This window comes from Pomacea canaliculata, linkage group LG7, assembly GCF_003073045.1.
Source record: "Pomacea canaliculata isolate SZHN2017 linkage group LG7, ASM307304v1, whole genome shotgun sequence".
Taxonomy (NCBI): Eukaryota; Metazoa; Mollusca; class Gastropoda; order Architaenioglossa; family Ampullariidae; genus Pomacea; species Pomacea canaliculata.
In genome coordinates this window covers 27,188,562-27,201,921 of record NC_037596.1, presented here as the reverse complement: position 1 = coordinate 27,201,921, position 13,360 = coordinate 27,188,562, and the positions used below count along the sequence as shown (strand labels likewise).

The following is a 13,360-nucleotide window of genomic DNA, read 5'->3' as shown; positions in this document are numbered from 1 at the left end:
TGCTGACACGAAGAAGGAAGTAAATCTTTTCCTGACCTCACAAACGACTGTAGATTATGTGACGTCATCGAAACCTGCCTGAGTGAACGTTTGCTGCCAGCGAGCATTTGTCCGTGTTAGCTGAGCTTTTACCTCATGGATATCATTTCTTATTGCTATTATAATCATTTAACGATAACAATAAAGTTCGTTTGTAGAGAGTTTTACCCCGCCATTAAAGGTTAGCTCAAAGCACTTGACGAAAACGTATAAACACACATTTAACAATTGAGTAGCGGAAGGCCCTTGCATGAGTCAGTGTTTTCCACTGACGGTTCTTTGTTCCCTCCACCCTGCACCCTCTTCCCCTGACTTAACCTGGGTAGCTGCGCAAACGAGACGATTGACCGTGGAGCGGGTGGCCTAGAACCCAAGTTTTTTTTATATTAATGCAGTGCCTGCACCCGGTTTACCGCAACTTTTATTCCAAAATCAACAACAGCGTGAAAGGATTCATCCCTTCCCTTTCTAATTATTTCGAGTGAGGGAGAAGTACCTTTGCATCTGGTCGCTGACGCGTGACTGACGTTTGAGGAAATGAGTGTGAGAGAAAGTACCACTGAAAGTGTGTTTTGCTACACTGTCAAATGGCTCACGTACCCTGGAATCTTTTATTTCTTTCTTTAGTTATCAGTAATTTATTAACGTAAGTAGAATTAGGCATTGAAAGACATAGGGTTATGGGAGTTAGGTATGTGTAGAGTAGGATGGAATTAGTTTGCATGTGTACATGATGTAAATAAACCCATTTTAAATGTTCTTACCTATTTGTGTGAATCAGCAAGTTTTTTTTTTACGTTTTATCCTCTAGTTTTAAGTACCTTGGTACTGTGATAGATGGAAGAGTATCCTTTAGGGTACACGGACTTTTCGCCGACAGACGTTTCGGCGCGGGGCACTTCATTTCGGCATTTCACGCGGGACCTTTAGCCGAAGTCAAGTGTGTGACGCCACTTAGCTTACACATTTCTCTCGCCATTGTATCAATGTATCAGTGAACTCTCTCTCACTATCCCTCCTCATGTGAACCGTTAGCTCACACATTTCTCTCGCCATTGTATCAATGTATCAGTGAACTCTCTCTCACTATCCCTCCTCATGTGAACCGTTAGCTCACACATTTCTCTCGCCATTGTATCAATGTTTTTTCTCAAAGCTGTTGCGCATAATCTGTGACAATCAAAGTGAACTGTCTGTGAAGTCTGTGTGTAAAATTTGTTTCAAATAAAGAATTATTGTGTAATCTAGTAGTTACTTTCATTCTTTGAGAAGTAAGTAAGCTCTCTCTCTCTATCTGACATAATGCGGCGAAACGCCGGTCGGGAAAAAGTCCGACTCCGAAACGTCCGTCGGCGAAAAGTCCGCACACGTCCCTTAGTGGTCACGTGAACCAAGTGTACAGACAGGCCCACTAAAGACTGTACCTTTTGAGAAAACTCCGCAGCTTACGTGTCAGTTCTTGGGAGCTGGAGACTGTTTACAGGTCTCTTGTTGACAGCATCCTTACATTTAACGCCACCGCCTGCTATGATCACCTCCTTATCAAAGAGAAGGCAAGGCTGGCCAGAGTCATCCACCAGGCAAATAAAATTACTGGTATACCACAGCAGCCTTTTTCTGGCTTGTATCTTCATGCAGTCAGAAAGATCGAACATAGCATCACCTCAAACCAATCCTCTCCACCCCAAATTTCAGCTGTTGCTCTTGTGCAGGTGCTACAAATTTGCAGGTGCGCGAAGAACTATCTACCAGAGATCCCTCGTGCCAGCAGCCATCTCAATCCTGTATAAAAGTCACAATGACTCATAAGGTTGCCATACCACCTGCCATCCTTCTTAGGGGTGTCGCATGTATGTGAGAAAACGTGTAGGTGTGCGTGTGTGTTGAATGCCTATTGTTATGTCTGGCAATTATGTTGTGTGATGCTCATACTATGTTTACTATGCTCATATTACTTTTTTGCATGTGGTTGGGCTTGTAAGCAAAAATTTTTTTGTCTTGGACTTCCTGGGACAAACAACAAAATTTTATTTGATTTGATTTGGTTGTTATTCATCGATAACCTGTAAAGATCAAACTAAACATGTCAGGTGCATTGAGGAGGCAGTGTGACTAGGAATAAAAAGTACGCAAAAGATTGAAAATTTGTTGGTGCAATGATTTTCACAACCCCACAATTTTTAGAAAGAGCAACAAAAGAGCATACTTGTTCCATCACATTTATTAATGCATCCATCCGTTGAAGAATTATGTGTTATCGTTTCAATTGCTTAAAAAACCATTCTATGACAATGTCGTTCAAAAAAGTAAAGGCTCAGAAAGAAAGAACCGGTTTGTTACAACCACGAGAAAGGTATCTTAAAACAGTAACACCATGTTCCACCTTCGCCTGCTTTATCTCAAACAAAATGAGTAAAAAGTTTTAAACAAAGAAATTTTACATGAAAAATAGACTAACGTTAACCTCAAATTGTCTAGCTGAAGGTGAAAAAAACATCCAACATATTAACACTTGTTTGAGGTCTTTGAGCAATAAAAACTCACCAAAGTCAGAAAATAACACAAAGGTATGCTAATCGTTTAATTGTTTTTATAAAAGCAAACTTACAAATACTTAATTTAGTACTCTCACAACTTAGCCATTCGTTTCCTGCAAGACTTGTCTCAATTGTTTTACAATGTTTGTGCGCAGCAGTGTATTCAAAACAAACATATGTCGCTATGTTAAAGTATAATACAAAAAGCAATTGATTAATATGTACTAATACAAATTTCATCCTGTAATTATAAGCGGATGCGATGTGAATTGTTATGTCTAAATAAAAGTTGAAATATTGACAATAAAATTTGTAGTCGCTTCACGTTTCTTATAGTGCAGCTTTGTAATTCAAAAGATTTACATTCTTAAAATACATGATATTAAAAAGTTATTAAAAAAAAACTAAGCATATAATATTCCCTTTAAATAGTTATAAACAGGCTTTACCAATCTCATACTAACCAAATTTATATCATCCCCTTTCAGTTAATGATAAATAAACTGCTGCTAATGAACGTGAAAACATTTATAGCTTAGTAGGTCCACTGTATGCGTTGAGGCACTGGACTGTAAATAAAAACACGTAAACAGGTTTCTCTGACAAAGCGGACAAATTTCTTAACGAATTTGTTCAAGCAAATGTCATGATTTTTAAAAATTAATACTTTACACATACTCTCTCTCTCTCACCCCCCCCCCCCCACACACACACACACGCACGCAATTCCCAAACACGCACATCACACAAACATAAACGTCCACACACACGCACGCAACCTCGTACGCAGTGCACTCACACACAAACAAGCACAAAATAACTGACGCACCTATTATTCTGGTATATATCTTCTCTTCCTGTCCGTATTTCGCGCGTGCTGAAATGGATTATAAAGTATAAAGCGAGTTAGTTTTTGTATTTAGTCATAGGACTAGTCTAACAATCCCCCTCTGTACTTACAGTTATCACCAATCTTGCAATATGTGCAACAATAGTTAGTAATAAGAAGAAAAATAGACAAATGGTGTAATAATATTAATGGTATAAGCAGTATAAACACTGTACAATTAAAAAATATTATTTTCATATTTCTTATAAAAACTTTTCGCAAAATTGTATTTTAAGACTATGCAAACTTTTTTCAAGATATCAGCTAATTTACTTCTAATACAAAATAACATTGTGATATAGTATAAAAAGCAAAGAATATTAAATAAAGCAACTATATGACAATGTAGACAGAGCTAGATTTTAACTAAATTTTGCATAGAATAGATGTGAATTTTGTATCTTAAATAAATACAGGTAACTTTTTCAAAGCCTTATTTACAAGACATGTTGTAAAGGCAATAATTTTAATTTATTTGATAAAATATGACACGTCTATTAGATGTTTCCTAAGGGGCAATGAAACGTATTGAGTGGTGTCCTGATCCTAATGTAAGTATATGTCATGGAGCTGCCGTTGCTTTGGAAGGTGGTTCCCAAATCAAAACTGGCTACCTATTCAAGCCTTACCCCGTTTATGTTGATCTCTACGTTTCCGTTTCCAATAGCTACGAATTCACTCTTATCATAGCTATTCTGCATTTAATATGAGGTCTAAAAGTCTTTCATTCTGTTGGTAAGATCTTGCAAATCATTCTTACACCGATGAAAATGGTTTGATGGTCTTGGCGGGTTTCATGCATGGTGTTCTCCAGGAATATATCGAGCAGCACAGGTGATAGAGTTAGCCCTTGATGCACTCCCGCTGTGGTGTGAGAGTAATTTCCTATTTGTTATCCAGCAGTTTTGCCCGCGTTCAGCTATAATAAAGCCTTGTGATTATTTGAATTTCTCAAGCTCTCGTGCCAGACGCTGAAAAACATGTTTTATGAAGTTGTAATATAGGCCCACGGATGCTGAAGATGCTTCTCGATCACAAAACAATCTGTTTAACTAACCCTATCTGGTCTTGGGCCAGTGTCTTCTGCTAGCAGCACCTCAACGATGGTTCTGTATTTTCAGCATGACTTTACTTATGCTAAGGATTAAAGGGATTTTAAATGCAAACTAAAACTGCTTAGAATCGCGTAAAGAGTAGGATACATTTGAATCTCGTCTATTTATATGTGTGTTCATGTGGAAAACGTTGAAGGATTTTAGTTTCTTTTGCGGCGAATCTCAAGGGTATTGTCTCTGGAGATAATTTTGGTATCGTCCATCTCCCTCTCCTGGTAGCGAAAACGTAGGCACTGAGCTTGGCCGGTACATTTGTCATATACAGTCTTCGCTCTCTAATGAAACTAATCTATAAAACAAATAACTGTCAAGTTATATTCATGAATTTATGAATAATCTTATGGGTAATGTTGCAATGGTACCGCAATGAATCAACTTTCAACAAGAAGTAGTCTCGTGGTATATTTTTTGTAAGTTAAAGAATATGTTGGTGCTTTGCTTTACCAATAATTCACAACAAGTTTGATACAATGACCAGTATTGCTTCCAGAGCTTTAGTTTTTTCTTTGATTATTTTTAATCAGGCTAAGCCAGCGGTTCTCAACCTTTTACATGTGGCGACCCCCCTGACGAACACTGGTACGTCCGCGACCCCCCTTAGCCAGCTAGGTCGGTGGAAGAGCGGGGGGGGGGGGGCAGCTTTAGCTAACCTCGAACGCCGCGTCGAGGAAATCAATGCAATTCAACAACGGAAGAGCAAAGTTCGTATCTGCAAGAAGTATAACTGTTAATGAAATTTTACTAAAGCTAATAAATATTATTTTATTGGACACTCACTTTGATTAATGAGAAGGTTGAGCCTGCTTGCTGTTGCATAAAGAAGCGAACCTGTGTGCGATGTTCGTACCCACTGCTATTCGCAGCTCAGCCTCTGCGTCCACACGATTTCTGTATTTCGACTTCAGTGCTGCCAATGCTGAAAATCCTTGCTCACACATATACGAAGTTGAAAATGGCAGCAGAACTTTCATTGCTTTCTCAGAAAGGAGAAGATATTCACCGTTGATGCTAATCCAAAATGTTGTCACTGGTGTTGTTTGGAAGACCATTTTCAGGGATTGGTCACTCGAAAGGTCGATGAGCTGCTCTTCTTCTTGCGTGGACAACCCGCTTGTGCTAGGATCAGCCAGAAATGGATTACGAATCAATCGTATTTAGTCACATCAATTTCAGCGAAATAATGCTGAAACCTTTCTTGCAGTCCGTTTAGATGGGCAATAATTACATTCTTCACCTGATCAAGATTCAAGTTGTCAGCCTTGCACTTACACAAGCACGGAAACATATCAAAAATATTTTCTTGGCGTATCTTTTGCGTCCACAACGAAATTTTTCGGACGAAAGCATTCATCTTGTCAGTTGTTTGTAATATGGTGGTGTAATATAGGGGAGTCAGCGATGAGAGATTGGGGGAGAAAGAGGGCAAAAGGCGAGAGGAGGGAGATTGGAGGCTTAATTGTTGAGAGGGAGATTGTGTTTTGAGTTTTGGAAGTGAGAAGTCACTGCATGCCGAGACAGTGTACTTGAATAGGAAGAAGAGATTTGGAGTTTGAGCCCCCGCACCACTCGGTTACACAATGTAAACTAATTCCACTAATACCAGTATAAGAAACTTTTTTTAAAAAATGACCACCTTCGCGACCCCCTTGTAGGCACGTCGCGACCCCCTGGGGGGTCGCGACCCACAGGTTGAGAACCGCTGGGCTAAGCGATTAGACTATAAATAAATAAAAGGCCTTCAAAGAACGAAAGATGGCAGTTTTATAGTGTTATGTATATGATAAAAACGAATTTTTGAACAAAATATTAGGTATTTGAGTAAAATGTTATTTAAATATTGCCAGAGAAATTATACGTACCATGCCAAAAATTGAAAACCGTTTCTATCTTCAGCAATGAACTCAACCCTCTGAAAAAAATCTTATTTATTAACAGCATATTACGGAAAAAAAGTCGTTACCTAATCTAATCTCTACGTCAAATACAAGACATTTACAACATTTTCTTTACTGTTCCCTGTTTTGTGCCACAACTCTTAGCTTGATCTGCCATAGGTCGTCACACTTGATAAATTTTTTCTAAACTTTTTCATGTAGATTTTACTATAATTTTAGTATATTACACTCGAATTTACTAGTAAAGCAAATATGTAGTGCATAGGCACAGATAAGTGTTTTCTTTGATATTTTTGGCTGCACATGCATTTAAAACCAAACCAAATGTTTTTTTCACGATATACAGTATAGATAGTATAATAACGCATGCCTCTATGTGAAATCTTTATTACTGTACAAAAATGGTGGGATCAACATATATTAAAGCCTTAGAAATTCTTATGAGGTGAAAGATTACGTTTAAAAACTAATTAATACATTTCGTTGAGCTAACTAACGAATGAGCTGCGAGCATATCTGGATTAAGTGCATTCACATATTTCAGTTATATTGTGATCTTAACCATTTTCTCTATTAACAGATGCAAACATATTTTAATGTTTTATCAAATGAAGGACTGCTATTTGCTCAAAATTCATAAAAGTTATATTTGCACATTACTCTGAGTAAATTCTTCTGAGTGAAGAGTACACAAATCTGTGTTCTTCTGTATTTGATGAGAAGCAGTGATTTTTATCCAAAGCTACCAGCTTTTCAAAACAGAGTTAGTCTCGGTAGAGGGAAAAAAAGTCTCTATAAACAGAAGGAAAAAGTAGCATATACTCTGGCTTTCAACATGCCTTCTTTAGCAGCTAAATGCTAAGTGACGGATGTATTTAGTGCACATGAAACTAAGATGAACTATGGGCATGTGTTCCAATGCATCGTGAAAGGTGAATGGTTCCACCTCTAGTCTATTTTGTTTTCCCAGTTCACGAAATGTTTGTAGCAACATCCAGCGAAAGACACGATTAAGACATAAATGCAGTTTTAAACGTGAATACTGGCCCCAAGAAACTTGGCACGTGGGCGAGAGTTAAGTTCAATTCTCACTACCTACGTCAACTTAAGTTGCATGGGAACCATACTGCGATACTCACACTTTATCAACCACTTTACCACGAGTCTCACGAGCCCCCGACCCTGGCGTTCCCCGAATATAAAACTTGACGTGTGATGTAACTTATAGGAAAACATTTAATTAACATAAAAACAAACAAATACATAAAATGTAAAGACTCGTCTAGGGGGGGAGTCCATGTACTTTACATGTTAAATGTACTTCAACTATTCCAGTGGTTGCTCTGATGTTAAAGCTGTTCTTGTTATTGTGGGTTCACAATGATCGCTTGGTGGAGACCATTACTTCAGCCGACAGTCGCGCCACTTCAATGACTTTCCCTCGAAAGTGCTCTGTCCTCCTCCTCGCCCGATCTGCCAACCAGGTCAGAGAGCGACGACTGCTCTACAGGTGACACAGAGTCGAGCCTTTCCCAGTCCAGGGACATGCACGTGGTGTCTTTGACGACTGCAATGTCACGCACAGCCACCCAACGAACACCACCTTCAAACGAAATTCTCCGGTTCCTTAGAGTGCGGTGAACCCAGCAGACAACTCCCCCCTTGAGAGCGACGACTTCTGGCGTTTATGTCAAACGTATAGATTCCACAGGTAGTGCAAGCCCCTGGGGTGTCACTCTTTGTTGACTTTTTGACACCTTTGACAGCCGGCTGGTCGCTCTTGGATCACTCTAACGGTCTAACCAATTAAGGCTGTCTCCCATTTATAACACCTCTGCGCTCCTACCGTATATAGCACCGTAAGCCCTCCTTTCCTTGTCTACGGGCCCTCGGGTTTGTCAACAAGCCACCCTAGACCTTAATTGAAACGTTTGTTACTTTCCCATTTACGTTACCACATCCCCCCCCCCCCGTGCTAAAAGAAAATCCCTGAGTTTAATCAATATGGGCACGTAACAATGCACTCGATTACTTTCTCATAGTAAACTGGTTATCGCATGACATTGTAATTACATAATAGAAGGAAAACTAAGCCTTACTTTATGCGAAAAATGATTAGAGCATTCCATAAGCATCAACACACCTTTAGGAATGACTGGTGCACAGAAATGAAATAAGGGCAAGAGACTGAAAAAGGCTTAGAGACTGCAGTCTTCTTGTCCAGCTGGCGGATTCAAATGGTTATCATCAAAGGATATGTAAAGAGAATAGTTTCTAATGAAGGCGCTACACCAAATACTTTGCAAATATAACTTTGTCTTGCCTTAGACTAAAAGAGCTTGTAATTTTAGTAGATGTGAAAAAAGTAATCTGTCAAAATAATCTTCTAAGTTTGTTTCAGGTATTTATTGATAATTTACTTTTATTTACAAAGTTTTGAATGGTTGTTTCAATGGTTATAATAGTAAACAGCTTGTTTTGTTTGAATTTAGCAGCAATGATAAAACTCTGTTTAATCCTGCCCCATGCAAACTGACCTTTTCGTGAAATAGTATAAATTAATAGAATAATATAACAAAAATAAACGCTCAACCGAAATGGTGCTGTAAACTTATCAAAATCAATGTTTCTATCTTTATTTATTATCTTCCCTTGTCTCGAAAACGTATACAGTGGAACCTCGGTTAACGACCACAATCCGTTCTGGAAAGTTGTTCGCTACCCGTACTGTTCGTTATCCGAAATGTTCGTTATCCGAAACAATTTTTTCCATAAGAAATAAAGGAAATAGATTTAATTGGTTCCCAGCCACAGTTGACTCGCTAATATTTGAAAGTTACAGGCTATATATATATAGGTATTTGTTTGAATGACAACAGTTATAATACAATATAATGGAGTTAAATAAACATAAAAACATTAACGGAAGCATTTAAACATCAGAAAACTTGCCGTTTTGACGGCGTGGGTGGATTGAGGTGTGGGGAGAAAGGGGTGGAATTACTGCTTGGATTCCCCCTCCATGAGCACGTGACATTGTAAAATGGGGGTGACTTCCCTTTTCTGTCGCTTTGAGTTTGAAGGACAAAACTTGTCCATCACTGTCTGTTGCTTCTACCTTTCTTTGAGTAATACATCACATTATCATTGAACATGTTTAGGCTCCTATTGCCTGTCGCACTATTCGGGAAAGACTTTTCTACAAACAGTTGCAATTCCCACCACTTCGCATACATTTCTTTAATCACAAAAATCACTAAGAAGGATGCGCACAGATAAAGATAACGAACGACTGATCGTAACTGTGTCTCGAGCGCGAATGATACTTGGTCAGACATGCCGTTCGGTCGCATGTGGGTGACGTGGCTGTTCGTTATCCGGTGCAAATTTTCAACGGATGTTTTGTTCGTTATCCGAAATGTTCACTATCGGAAGCGTTCGCTAACTGAGGCTCCAATGAATTATATATAATCAGTCAAATGTATTCTAATATATCGCAATAATTTATTTTTATTTATTATTTATTCAGATACTACCTACTTCGTTTACCCAAGGTGTCCCGTTGTCATTATTCTTATCTCCATAATTGTTTTTATTGCTCCGTCTCTTTTTCAGTATTCTCCCTGAAAAATAACCGTAACAACTATAATAAGCGCATTGGTAATGCTTAAAATGTATTTTCGCATGTTGACAACCTTTAAGATAGCATGCAATAAAGTGTTTTATCTTTCAATCAACAATATTTCAAAAACAACGACAAATATAATGAATCTAATATGTTATACGCCAAGCTTAATAGAAGTTTCTTTTTCATGCGTAAGGAAAATTGGAGCTGAATAGGATTGACCGTTACCTCATATAAGTTGGCTAAACTCTTTGAAGTTTTTTTGAGCCGCTAATATGGTTATTATTTGATGCAGGGAAATCCACTCTTCCCTTCTACTGCATACTATGTAACTTATTCATACAATGTAAGAAAACAAGTGTAGTTAAGTGTCATATTTTAAGACAATTTAATGAGACTCACACATAACTGAAACAATGGTAGTGAACGCAACACCTCCTCCTGTGCACCCAGAAGCAACTTTGATAGTAAAAGAATTGTCAGTAGACTGGACATTGTTGTCTTTAACTGTTAGAGTTGTCGTTTCTTTTGATACATCTGGTTTGTCTTCTGTATTATTCTGTAACCCTGATAACGAAAAATAAAACATTTTATCGCACTACCTCACTAATAATGTACTAGACGGAAATAAATAAGTATAAATTGTATTTCTCTATTAAAAATAAACAAATTATGTATAATCTGAAAAAAGAGTTATTTAAAAAATCAATGCTTCTGTTAATGGGTAGCATGAAAACTAGAAAAAGTGAGAAAAAAGAAAAAGCCCGTGATACATCTGTTTGAGAATATGTGTGTCTCCATGTGTGTTTATGCTCTCATGTTTGCATATATGAGTGTGTTATGGGATTTTCCTCGACTCCATTAACATTGCTCAATGTATGAATTAATGATGTTTATTCGATTATCAAACGACTTTCCTTTAATTAATTTTACCAGTAAGAACAGAAGAGCCGAATGGCTTTGCATGTTAAAGCCTTACTTAAGAGAGCTGCCTTATTCTGCAATGACATAGGAAACATGTAGTGGGAGGGATGAGACATTACATATCCACATGCTTCTGTAAAGAAAACTCTGACCTGAATCTCAATCTACCCTCGGTAGTTCAGCCCTGGGTTTAAAGCTTAAGGGAAAACAATTATTCAAAATTGTTCAAACTTTTTTTCTGGAAAACATATGCGTTTAATTCTTCAAGACAAACAGATTTTCATTTCCATCGGTAAAGGCCCAATCTACAACCTACATTATTTAACTCACTTCGAAATGATAGCAGGAACTAAGACTGTAATCCTTTACCTTAGACTGATAGTTGATATGAATATGGAATGGCACGAGTGAAATTATAGTCATTGGCGACGATAAAGCATATACATGCATGAAAGGAGTACAGCTCGAAAAAGTAGACAGCTTTAAGTACTTGGTGCCCACCTTCACCAAAGTCAGCATCTCAACGTCAGATATCCGCATCAGCTCATAACAGCAACTTTAGCAATGTTATTGTTTGTTATTGTCTGGCGCATCCACGATATCCGTTTTACTAAAACAATCTGTACAGGTTTGCACCGATCCTGTCTACAGATGTGGACTCTGCTTTCCGATAAGGAGAGAAGAATAGAATCCAGGCATTCCGGGACAAGTCCCTGAGGAGGCCGCTTTGCATCTTATACAAAACTATAAATTCTATGTTCAGAGAATTTAATATCCGTAGGACACTAGAAACCACCAGAAACCACTTGCAGCTTAGCCTGTTCTGATTTGACCTTGTAACACTTTGGGGAAGAATTTAATAGAAGGCACAGTAGAGAGTGTTTGGCGCTGGGTGACCAGAACTAAATTATAAAGGTGAGTAGTCCCGTGCACGACCTACTCACCATCGCCCGACAGGCAGGATGAACATAGATGTTGCTTTTATTAAAAACTTTTTCGAAGTAGCTGTCGGGGGAATAGGTGTTTAACGCCGTGCCAGCAACTGAGACGCTATTACGTCAAGGCAGCTAGCCCTGTAAACAGATGCCACGTGCAGAGAAAGAACAGCGTGCCCGAGACGAGAAATGAACTCAGGGCAGCCAACCTTCACTGTATTGGTGACAGGCGCTAACCGTTGCGCCACCGGGCCGCTCAAGTAGCTGTTGGCACAATCTTTGAAATTGTCTATGTTAGTATGAGTCAGTAAAACGTCTTAACAATCAGAGATTTTAGAAATATATCCTGACAAATTGCAGACACAGTTACTGCATGTTTAAAGCAGGACAAGTGGCCTCTACGAAATCAGGTTGTGTTTTACATACTTCAGTCACATTTCACTAGCATGAAATTTGGCAGACACTATAAGAGAAAGAAACAGAAAAGTGTTTGTATCTTTTAAGGATACTCGGGGTGCAAAAAAAAACCTACCATCGGTAAAAATGTTCCCCCAGAACAGCATGGTGATCAGCAGAAGATGTTTCTTTAGCATGATTTCCATGGAAAACTACCAAGGTAAAAAAAGATGCACAAAAATCGTAAAAGGTAGATGATGAGAAAAAAAAACATTCCTATCACATAAAACAATTTAAAGATTCCTTTTTTCTTTCTTTTAAAGCATCCATTTTCCTCACTGCCTCCAGTGTCTTGTCATGCACGAACACACACGCACATAAAATGTACGCACACATACACATTCTCATACCCATAAACACACTCACATGCAGATATATATACCTATACACCTGCAAAAAACTAAGTAAAAGATAGATCGTACCTAGTGATGTGATCGTGTCAGCAGAGGTCCTATTTTAAAGACTTCTTGGTGAATGAATGAGTCGTGATGTGACTCAGAGAAGACAATCCCTGTAGGTAAAAGCTGAATCCGCTTTTTTCAGAAATCGCCTCCTACTGTATTCGTGGTTATAAATACAGTCTTTTAATGTTTCTATACTGCAGCATTCAGCCCTTATGTATTACCTGGCCTTATCCCATCAATATCGTTTTCTAGATAGAAGTCACTAGACATACCAAGAAAGTGTACGTGTTGAGGTTAGTGTAGGGAGTTGAGTTACCGTACTTTTTTGTACTGCGTTTTTCCAGAAATCAGTTTCATAACCTCTATATTTTTATGCGTTACTTCATGAAACAAACATGAAACTTTAGTCATGAAACTTTAAGATTTATTTCTGTCACATTAGTCATAAAAAGCAGCGAAGCTTGGAAAAGCTGGTAGTCGTCTTACCATGGTCCAGTCGAGTGACACCATTGCAAACCCAGTAAGTACAGCTCCTTTGCAA

General features: G+C 38.3%; 1 protein-coding gene across 1 annotated transcript; it reads right to left on the bottom strand.

Moving 5' to 3' along the window:
• Positions 1-2,256: 2,256 nt before the first annotated feature.
• Positions 2,257-12,976, bottom strand: LOC112568899. Its single transcript, XM_025246441.1, has 7 exons — positions 12,838-12,976; positions 12,492-12,567; positions 10,503-10,667; positions 10,016-10,098; positions 6,440-6,489; positions 3,406-3,453; positions 2,257-3,145 (listed from the first exon to the last, which is right to left on the bottom strand). Exons 2-7 carry the CDS (start codon positions 12,559-12,561, stop codon positions 3,112-3,114), a joined length of 450 nt encoding a protein of 149 aa, XP_025102226.1. The 5' UTR covers positions 12,562-12,567; positions 12,838-12,976; the 3' UTR covers positions 2,257-3,111.
• Positions 12,977-13,360: the final 384 nt, after the last annotated feature.